Source organism: Ostrinia nubilalis, chromosome 10, assembly GCF_963855985.1.
Source record: "Ostrinia nubilalis chromosome 10, ilOstNubi1.1, whole genome shotgun sequence".
Classification (NCBI taxonomy): domain Eukaryota; kingdom Metazoa; phylum Arthropoda; class Insecta; order Lepidoptera; family Crambidae; genus Ostrinia; species Ostrinia nubilalis.
In genome coordinates, this window is record NC_087097.1 from 11,392,600 (window position 1) to 11,403,774 (window position 11,175).

Genomic DNA, 11,175 nt, shown 5'->3' on the forward strand with positions numbered 1-11,175 from the left:
ACAAAAAGTAATATCATTAATTGTATGGAACATTGATAGGCATTTATTTATTTATTTATTTATTTATTGCACATAATGAATACACTGTATATTGTTAGGTACTAGGTACTAACATACAAATGCACACCCGGTTGGGCACAGCAATACAAAATAACAGTTATTAAATATTATTAACAATAATTAAATTTATAAATCTTAAAGTCTACCTACTTATAACTTTTATAATATATAATACAATTGCAATTAACTTAAAATATTATAATGTTAGACATTACAGTTAAAACAATATTTATTTATCAACTTAACATGAAATACTATGTTTTTCTTCCATGAATTCCTTAACATTATAAAAACTTTTACTTATTAGAAATGTCTTTAATTTATCTTTGAATATGTGATCTTTAGGTATATTTTTTACATTATCAGGCAGCTTGTTATAAATTTGTATACAACGGTAGGCAGCAGGACTATTTCTGAACATTTCTGAATTAGGAGTTGGAAGGAGAAGTTTGTGTTTTCGTCGGGGATTTTGATCTTGTTGAAATAGGTAAGTGTGCTTTCTGATAAACATTGCCGCTTCTAAAATGTATATGGATGGTAAAGTAAGTACTTTCTCACTAATGAAATGAGGTTTACAGCTGACTCTCTGCTTTATATTAACAATTATTCGTAAACATTTTTTTTGACTTAGAAACAGGTCTTTAGCATCACAACTGTGACCCCACAAGATGATGCCATAGCGCAGCCACGCGTACGCGTAGGCATAGTATGCAGTGAGGGCGGATTCTTTTGATGAGTTTGTTTTTAGGACACCTAGAGCATAAATAAATTGGGATATTTTGGATTTAACTATTTCGACATGGTTTTTCCAATTTAGGTGGGTATCTAAAGTTATGCCAAGGAGACTGAATTCATTGATTTCTTCAATATTTATTGCTTCTGCTACTGAGCTAAGATTTACTTTTTTCTTTTGATGTGGTTTAAATTGAATTATTTTGGTTTTTTTATTATTTATCTCTAAGTTGTGGTTTTGGAGCCAGAGTTTTATTAAATTATATTTTTCCGTTATAATGTTATTGTAAGTATTTATTGGGCAGCTATTTGGTATTTCGAATAGTAGGGAGACATCATCAGCATAGAGTACACTAAGAGTATTATCGCATATTTTAGGCAAGTCGTTGATATAAATTAAAAAAAGGATGCACCCTAGGACGCTTCCCTGTGGGATAGACCAGTTTGTCGTAACTAGTCTAGATCGTATGGTTTGCGTTTCGCTAGAAGATTCGTTGTAGTGTTGTATCTGTACACATTGTTGTCTATTGTTAAGGTATGACCGAAGCCACTCATGTGCATCACCACGAATACCAACTCCATAAAGTTTTGAAAGTAGTATTTCATGGGAGACTTTATCGTAGGCTTTGGTCATATCCAGGAACAACCCTACTGCGTAACTCTTGTCATTTATGTATTGAGCAGGGCATGAGGAGCCCTACTATTATACTACTCTTTTATGCTCTTTGATTATACTCATCGTCATTGGCAAATAAGTGCTGGCTTGGACTTAGCAAGCCGACCTTGTTTTCTTTTTTGTCCAATGGGAATCATTTTTGCTTCCAGTGGTAGTGTTGTTAATTTCAGCCGAATTGCTAGATCCAAAATCCATTGTCCAAGCTCAATTTAGGTGCCTCAGGTAACGTTGAGGATTCTAATGACTATTGGGCTACCATATAGGTAGCAACAGACAGAAATCGCGACAGAGGAATTCTCTTATAAAGTTACTTCATTAGAAAACATATCAGAATAAAGACCTCACATAGAATATCAGTAACCAATAATCATTAATAATGCAGCTTACAAAACTTTGCTGGAAGTGAACTTTTTAGTTGTTCGTTGGAAATAACTTCAATTGGAAAAAATCGAATCTATCTTAAATTCTTAATATTGAAGTTGCCCTCTTTGTATTTCTAGTCGCTCACTTAGTAATGTAATCGCACGGACAGAATTTTAATATCTAAAATGGATTAAACTTATCCCACTTTTTGTAAGCTCGTTCTGCATTTGATTATTAATCAATATTTGTCGTCAGTTAAGTTAATTTTTCGCTTACTCAAATTCATACCGCTCAATTTATTAAAACAGTATGCCATCATCAGTCGCTAAGTTATTTTTTAGTCGATCGTTTTATAATTCCCCTATTATAATGTTATTATTTTGCCGGTAAGGGGCCATTCATTATTGCATAATTTTAACTTTGCGCGTTTTGTTTAATCTCGCAGTGGATAAACGGAAAGGAGCATTATTTCGGCGAAATGTCATTAAACTTCTTGGCGGGAAAGTGAAGTATCGTGTTCAGTTCAGCGCGGTTGTGTAATCACTTGTCGAATATACTGTACTTACTTAACTAACTAAAGGATTAATTATTATTAACAATTGAGTGTTCTAAGCACATGAAACGGTGTAACATCGGTTTTAAAGTTATCTCAAGCAGTCCATGTTAATATTTTTACTGAAACTAAAGGTCATTTTTGACACGCTTTTTTACAAGTTTATGGTCAGCAAAATAAAGACTGAAAGCAATAACGTAAAATAAAAACTGTTTAACGTAATGCCTTTTCCTGCAAAAGAATAGAATTGGAACACAAAAAAAATCTGTGGTTTGTGGTTGCTTGACTTTGACATTGACACACAGCTTGACATTATTGACATTAACTCCATATCTGTGACATTAACTCTGTAGTCTGTGGTTGCTTGGCTTGAGTTGATTGTTGCTTGATGTTGATAGTTTCGTGATGGTTTCGTGTCGTAATTATTTAATAATGAATCCGTGAAAAAATAAATTATTGCTATCTAGCACTCCATGAGAACAATAAATTGAGACAAAATAATAATAACATCTGTGTGTAGTAGAAAAACTTTGTTTGGAAGAGGTTAGTTTTTTCTTTCTTTTTGTCCTTTCTTCCTGTTTCATTATTCTATTCAATAAAAGCTGCATTTTATTACATTTTAGAAACTAAACAATATTGAAGACGGTGTAAAGTACTAAGGTTGCTTCATAACAAGTTTTTTAGATTGGTAAAAATAGGAAATCAATTTAGAGGAACTTACTCCAAACTGCTTGACAATATCTTTAATTTATGAACTTTATAATCAACCTTTTTATGTTCTTTGGGAGCACTTGGGAGACTTCGTCCAGCCAATTGGAATTCAGGTGGGTAAATGTTGATGAATTTTTGTTTGTGCTTTCAGCTTCACAATCATGGGAGGATCCAAATGCACATATCGCAACTGTAGCGTGAGGTCTGGTACCAAAGACGTTCATATGTTTCATTATCCTGTGTATGACAAAAAGAGATGTCACCAATGGCTGGTCAACGCGCAAAAATTTGAATTTCTCAACCTAAAAGTGTCTCAGTTAAGGAACAGAATTGTTTGCCAGCATCACTTCAAAGATGAATGTTTTATGAATTATCTGGTAAGTTTTAACCTGAATTTAACTATGTATCCTAAGCAATTGTATAAATAGACCAAATGTTGCTAAGATTCCTTTAGAGGTTGCCAAAAGCAATATGTTATTGTTTAAACTTCATATCATTACCAATCCAAATTTTGACTTGGGTATTAGTATTAGCAGGCCTGTTTATCTCCGCGAGTTTACATCGAAAACAAAACACGTACGATGGCCCACCTACAGGATACTATTCGACAAGGCCTCACATACGAGCGAACATTGACTCACGCACGCGTATTCATGTGTATGATGGAAGAAAATAAAGAAAATGGTGTACTAAATACTGTGCAGTATTTAACTGCCTAAATAAGTAATAATAAAAACACAGAATGTACTTTTTTAAGTTGCCTCAAGACACTGAGAGGTAAATAAGTAGTTAATATTATTCATGATAATTCATGCTAAATCATGTATTTCCTCCGCCATTTTCCGCAGTTTGGCACCTCACGTCACATCATTTTACCGAAGTCAGCCCTATAGCTTCGGCGCAGTGCCGATCACTGACGTTTGTCAACAAAATGGTGCTTGACTCTGGAGACAGGCTAAATTACACCATATTGTTAATGACATTGAGCATACATTTTTTTAAATACCTTCACGAAGTAAAACTTCTGTACGTAGTACTTATTATTATTCTGTGGTATTAGGTAATCAATCAGTTTTGCCTTTTAAATAGCTATTAGACATTTAACAATTGATAGAGTTTAATATACTTACATAAATCTATATATACAACGTGTCCCAAAATTCAAGGATAAGCCGGCGCCACAGGATGGACATAGTCATGACTACTTTAGGAAAAATAAGGAAAAAAATCTATCTCAATTATTTTTTAAGTTACACATCGACTACGACTTCATCATCAGGACCCTGGACATCATCTAGCACTAAAGTGCTCAAAAAGACAAGTCCAACGAACCCAAACTAGATGCAATTCCGCCGTTTCGTTAAGAGTTCCTATGGCCACCTCCAGACTCCATCCAGCTCAATGGTACCATAATATTGCATTGTCATCGTACTTACACAAGTATACCAAATTTCAGCTCACAATTGAGCTGAAATTTGGTATACTATACTATACTATATTAAATTTGGTATACTTGTGTAAGTACGATGATGGAAATTAACCAATGTTAAGGAGAACTGGTTTTAAATTCAGTTGCAAGATGTATCCCATACTAACTAACAAGCGAAGTGCTTGTAAAAATGGTACGCATATCTTTTTTGCGACTAGGTTTCTTAGAGTATTATACCATTTTGGAATCTTGGATAGTTGCGTCAACTTTATAAAAAACTTGCCGCAGTAGTGTTCGTACTTTTTTTTTACAAAACGATGAGTCAAAGTGGAGTGAAAGTAAAAATCGTTTAAAATTTTAAGGAAATAACATATTTTGATTAACTTTTGTGTAAAAACTGCAAGGATTCTGGGGGTTTTAAGAGTTGGGGTGAACAGCAGCACTACTTAAGTTGCCGATATAAACAAAAAAACAGGAATATTTGAAAAATTGTGGTCGTGGTAATGTAAAATATCATAAGGGGTGTCAATTTTCGTCGGATTTCATAATTTATTGTGTAAGTTAAAAAATAATTGAGATAGATTTTTTTCCTTATGTTTCCTAAAGTAGTCATGACTATGTCCATCCTGTGGCGTCGGCTTATCCTTGAATTTTGGGACACGTTGTATAAAAGAAAGTCGTGTTAGTTACTCCACTTATAACTCAAGAACGGCTGAACCGATTTAGCTGAAAATTGTCAGGGAGGTAGTTTAGAGCCAGGAGAAGGACATAGGATACTTTTTATCCCGTTCGAAATAAAAAAAAGTCTGCTTATTTATTGCCATTAAGGCGGAACAAAGTTCGCCGGGTCAGCTAGTGTAAAATAAATATCTAAATGTAGTTTATCTCTGATGATTCTGCATAATATTGTCCGAAATTAATAAGTTGTGTAAGAAACAATATTTTTTAAAGCAAAGACTCATTAAAGTATTTAAACTGTGAGAATAAGCTTATGCTTATTGTGATTTGATGATAACATTTTCTTTACACAATGTTTTAATTAATTTCAGAAAGAACGACTGACTCATTATGCCATACCTACGGAAGATGGGCCTTACTGTGACTCTAGTAACACTTCAGATGAGCAATCAACAATGGAAGCTAATGCTGCTGTTAATGTGTACTCTCTTATACTAAACGATAGTGAGAATGTTCCAAACAAGTATGTTAATAAAAGTAAGTCCTCAATTATTTACGCAGATTTTCTCACCAATGGTGATACCTGGGAAAAGCAGTCATTGAATGAAACAATATGGAACAATAAAGTTGTCACTAATGAACTTAAATCGGAGACTAAAAGTAGTCAAAATACTTATGATACACTGAAAGAGGAATACATTGAAAATACTTTTAATACTCTGCCCACTGAAAGCAATATAGAACTGAACACAAAAATATCAGAATTTGAAAATGCAACGCTACCTGATATTAGTACAACAAATGAGGTTTCAGAGCAAATAACAAGAGTTTCAACTCGTAGCAAAAGGTCAAATAAAGGCAAGAAGCCTGTCACTGATGTATTTACCATTTCAAATAATGAATTTAAAAATTTGCTTGATAATCAAGGGTCAGTTAATGTTATTACGAATCAGGAAACCTATAACAATATTCCTTTAAATCAAGATTTGAATGAATTACTTTTAAACCAAGAGAATAATAATATGATAGCCAATATGAACAACTTTAATACATTCACTAATGTAGTTATTGAACAGCCAACCGATTTAAACTTAAAATGGCCACAAAAGGAAGACCATACAATGACTTCTGAAAATAATTATGGCCACATTCAACAACCCTCAGAAATTCAGTATCCTGAAACATCTACTCAATTTCATGAAAATATGTTAGTTTTGAAAGGTCCCTCGGGTTACAGAAATCCATATGACCCAGTAGATAACTTTGAAGAAAAGTACGACATTAAAGACAATTGTATTATAAATAATAGCACAGAAGTACAGCAACAAGAAATTCGAAATCAGGAAAAAAATTCAAATAAAACTAAAAAACCTAAAATCAAGATACTATGTGACAAAAAAATCACAGGCCCTATCAAAATAAGTGATAAACTGGAACCTGTTCCAGTATCCCTGGTAATACCAATCAAAAAAGAAAAAATAAGTTATTTACAACCAGATATTACAAATAATACACAACAAACAATTAGTACCACTGAAGTAATCCCAAAGAAAGTTGATGAATTTAAAAATATAGTGGTAGATAATAAATCAAGGCCTTTAAAAGTACAAAATAGAAAAGGCATGAAAATAAGTGAAATAATTCCCAAACCACCTGCAATAAAAAATAAAATTTCACCTGAGAGGGTTGCTGCTATAGAAAAGAAGAGAAATTTTAATAAAAAGTTGCGTGATATAATAGAAACATGTTTAGAAAAACTAGATGAACAAGATAAAAATGCTGAAAACGTTGCAGATAGTCCAAAGAGAAAGGAGTTGAAAGAAAAAGTTAGTTCCAAACAAAATATCGGTTCCTACCTCTCAAAAGAAGCTGAATTGCCAGATAGACATGAATATACTATGAAATTCATAGAAGCCAGAATGCAGCGTATGGAAAATATTTTAATAGATAAAATAGATCAAAACTCTAAAAAAATTGCTGAGTTACAAAAGTGTGTAAACCAAAAATCGCAGCCTCGTAAATCAACTGCCACACAGACATCGTGTAAGGAAGAATCATACAAAAAACAACTTTACCAAGAGCTGTCAAAGTTTTTAAGTCCTGATGCTAATAGTTTAATTTATGAAGAGTTGTTCATAAATAAATATGACCAAAAAAATTCGAACCAACCTGCTCCTAAGCGACGCAAACGCAGGTGATTAAGGTTTAATAAGGTGTGGTGTTGTATTGAATATGCTTTAATAATGTTATATGTATATTATATTTATTATAATCATTAAGATAGCTTAATAAAAATGTTTTTATGACACTTTGACGAGACTCTTTCCTGTATTCATCCCTGTAAATAATCCAAGGAAAGCTTCAACTGCTGCTTCAAAGCCATCATAGGTGTGTTCTCGGTATTTTAGCTTGCCCTCTTTAACCCACTGCAGATTTTGTTTAATTCCTTCCATTGTTTGATCAGCAAATCTGTTGACTTGAAATCCTTCTATTTTTAATTGTTTGCCGACAACGAATGGCTGTATTATAGTTGCTGAAACAGAACCAATTTTTTAAATACCTACTCTTTTTGGCGAAAATTATCTTGTTTATAGTGATCAGGTATAAATGTTTTATAAGTTTACCTTTTCGTTTTTCTGGATCAGTTTCATTGTAACTAGCAATAGCCCCGCAAACGGCCACTCTCCCGTAGTTATTCATTTGGGACAGGACCATACTACTGATTTCCCCACCAACATTGTCGAAGTAACAGTCTACGCCATTAGGAGCGTTTTCTTTTAGGAATTGTTGAATATTATCAGTTTTGTAATTACTGGCCGCGTCAAATCCAAGCTCTTTCACAAGCCATTCGCATTTCTCGTCTGACCCAGCGAAGCCAACCACGCGACAACCTGGAATCAGTTTTATGAATACTTAACTATTTCTCTAAAATTAAGATCCTGCCTCAAAACATAAATCCAGAAATAAGTAGATATAACCCGATCGAGTTTACTGCGCACCTCGCTGGAATGCGACTCACCCGCACACCTGCATTCGCCCCGTCGTGTGTACCAGTGTCGATGTGACGTCACGGTTGCCAGGTGCGCAGTTATTCGATCGGGTTTTATCTTTTCTTATTTCAAGCCTAGGTTTTTCTTTTTACCTAATATTTTTGCGATTTGTCCCACATGTGAGCCCACAGCGCCGGCAGCTCCTGAAATGGCGACGGTCTCTCCTGCCTTGGGATTACAGATTGAGGTAAGGCCGAAGTATGCAGTGTTTCTGTAAATGTCGAGTAACGTAGCGTAGCTTAGATCATATTGTTGTAAGTATTTGTAATGTACTTATGACTTAGCTCAAAATCCGAAGTAGAATTTAACGCAATAATCGTAGATGAAAGCGATTGTATTTATTGATGTAGTAGTTTTGAATTTTTAGAACTATGCCCAGCGGTGGACTATGAAAGGAAAATGTACCTATTTGTTATTTTGTTTAACGTATTAGAATGTCTTTCATAATTTAATAATTAAAACATTACCTACCCAACTCTTCCACAAACGCCGAGTCCCAAAGACACGGGTAATTCTCCAAAATCGGGTAAGCGGTACAGATAAGGCTTTTGGTTAGAAAATTTAGAGTTTTCCGGGTTCACGACGGTGTGTGTTCGCCAGCCAAAATGTCCCATGACCCAAGCACCAACGGGATAATCAGGGTTTCTGCTCTCTGTTACTCTGAAAGAAAAAAGTTAGGTTTATACTTACTTATTGTCTTTTACGTTTTGATTCGTTACAAATCAAAATTTTAGATCCAAATTCCAATGAAGCCACGATAGCCGAACGGTGTGAAGGGGTCGGACTGGCCGACTTGTGATCCGTGGAACGCGGGTTCGGTCCCCGCCGCCGCTCGACTATTGTGGTGAGTTCACTCGTGATACAAGCTTTAGTTCAGTACGAGGGGCTAACGGGACTATTAGTAATTTGTGTAATTACAAATTACTAATAATCAATAAAAAATGAGGCCACAATATGCTTATCCTGCTGGATACCAACTTACTTCGCTACTTGACCTCCGATCATGTCACATGGGTAAATAGCGCCGAGTTTTACTCTTTGATATGGGTCAACGCTGAAGTATGCTGCTTCTGCTAGAAATTCTGGAAAACAATTTTATTGTATAATGTTATAATAGGACATAAAGGACATTGGGAACTTTAATATGAGAAAATGCCCCACGGCGGACAAAGATGAAACGTATTTTATTTCAAAGCTTTATACTTGTAGGTATTTTCACTTAAAGCGCTATGTTGTGAGATATGGGAATTCTGAGATATGACGAGTCTAAGTTGAAAATATATTTGTCTAAAATGATTTGATATATTTACATGTTATGTTGTTTGGCATTGCAGAGTAACCAATAAAATAAAATAAAATAATATAAATAAATAAAAAATATAAATAAAATAATATAAATAAATAAAATATTATAAATACTTAAATTAATATTAGACAACATCTCATATATTACTCCAACCCAAAATAAGTAGCTAAGGCATTTGTGTTATGGAAATCGGGAACGACGAACCACAGCACACCCAAACCAGAGACAATGTGAAAAGATCGTTTTCTATATTGTCCCGGCCGGAAATCGAACCCGGGACCTCAGGATTGGCCCGGCACACCTTGAAAACCGGTGTGTGCGCCTCTCCGCCACGGAGTTCGTCAAAAATGTTACCTAAATGTAAAATAAAATAAAATATTAAAACTTCATTTTCTCAATATTCCCATATAAGAGAGAAAAAAAAAATGCACGGAAATTCATTGGATATTAGTATGTATCATCTGTGATAGGTTTCGTTTGTGTCCGCTACTTTTCGAAAAGTGGGGCAAAAAGTTCCCAATGTCATTTGTAAAATAGGTAAAGTAAATAATAATTTAGGTAGAATTCATTATTTACTTTGTAAACTGTAATATTACAGAATATGAATAACATAAGGTAAACTTTTCCCCATTGGGTCTACAATGTGGAAAAAAATCTAGGTACCTACATTCGTTCCAGTTCCAGACAAACAAGACCAAGTTAAAAAATAAATTAGGACGACTTAATTGAATTTTGAATATGAATGGTAATTTATGTTAATCATTGTTCTGTTCTGATCGTAATTTTTAGGTTATTTATAAACTTTTTTGTTAAAACTTAACGTAAGCTTAGATTAATAAAACGTAAGTAACCCAAAGTGAAATAGTTTTTGTCTTTTCAAATAACTCTTGTAAGATAAGTGACTCTACATAGATTACCTGCCTATCAGTGTAGATAAAAATCAGCTTAGATAAAGAAAGAAAGCGGAATTTTACTCAAAAATGTTTTTTTTTATTGCAGTTAATTTTAACGTGTACTTAGTTAAAACTTCAAACAATTGTTTATTATTGTTTTTGTCAGAATGTCTTTATTTTCTTAAAACTAAAATTAACGCATAAATGTACCTAACATTTGAGCGTTTATTTAGTTTAATTTCATACATTTTCTTGTTTCAACTTACCATTTTCTTGTAAAGCTGGCAATTCTTCTTCAACGATTTGAAAATCACTTTCCTTGGGTTGCCCGACAAATGGAGTCACAACCGTGTATTTCTTTGCCACCACCATGTTGATTCAACGATCGGCTTTTCTATACTGATTCAGACAATAATACTCAAGTGTTTTCTCTCTTATCAATAAGTTAAACAACGCGGGAAGTTTAAAATGTAAATCAGACGCGAAGATGGCCAAATCACCAACTTTCTCGAGGTATTGAAATAAATATGGAAATCTCTACATTACTAACGTAAAACGTTTAGAACTAACAATAGCTATGTTGTAATTAATAATAGTCCCATTCTTTTCATTAAAAATAGTAAATATGTTTATATCCGTTGTCTAGTACCCATAGTACAAGTTTTGCTTAGTTTGGGACTAGAAGCGTAGTGTAAAATGTCCAAGGATATTTTTATTTAATATT

At 33.8% G+C, this 11,175-nt stretch overlaps 2 protein-coding genes and 1 long non-coding RNA gene across 3 annotated transcripts in view; 1 reads left to right on the forward strand and 2 right to left on the reverse strand.

The window, feature by feature from the left end:
• The window catches only part of LOC135075259 (uncharacterized), a 173,773-nt gene that overhangs the window by 75,860 nt on the left and 86,738 nt on the right, over positions 1 to 11,175 (reverse strand). The window lies entirely within an intron of this gene.
• Positions 2,467 to 7,516, forward strand: LOC135075243 (homeobox protein 12). Its single transcript, XM_063969616.1, has 3 exons — positions 2,467 to 2,927; positions 3,247 to 3,472; positions 5,574 to 7,516. Exons 2-3 carry the CDS (start codon positions 3,257 to 3,259, stop codon positions 7,398 to 7,400), a joined length of 2,043 nt encoding a protein of 680 aa, XP_063825686.1. The 5' UTR covers positions 2,467 to 2,927; positions 3,247 to 3,256; the 3' UTR covers positions 7,401 to 7,516.
• Positions 7,439 to 10,997, reverse strand: LOC135075252 (prostaglandin reductase 1-like). Its single transcript, XM_063969631.1, has 6 exons — positions 10,718 to 10,997; positions 9,235 to 9,334; positions 8,724 to 8,912; positions 8,345 to 8,463; positions 7,827 to 8,093; positions 7,439 to 7,735 (listed from the first exon to the last, which is right to left on the reverse strand). The coding sequence occupies exons 1-6, from the start codon at positions 10,821 to 10,823 to the stop codon at positions 7,503 to 7,505; spliced, it is 1,014 nt and encodes a 337-aa protein (XP_063825701.1). The 5' UTR covers positions 10,824 to 10,997; the 3' UTR covers positions 7,439 to 7,502.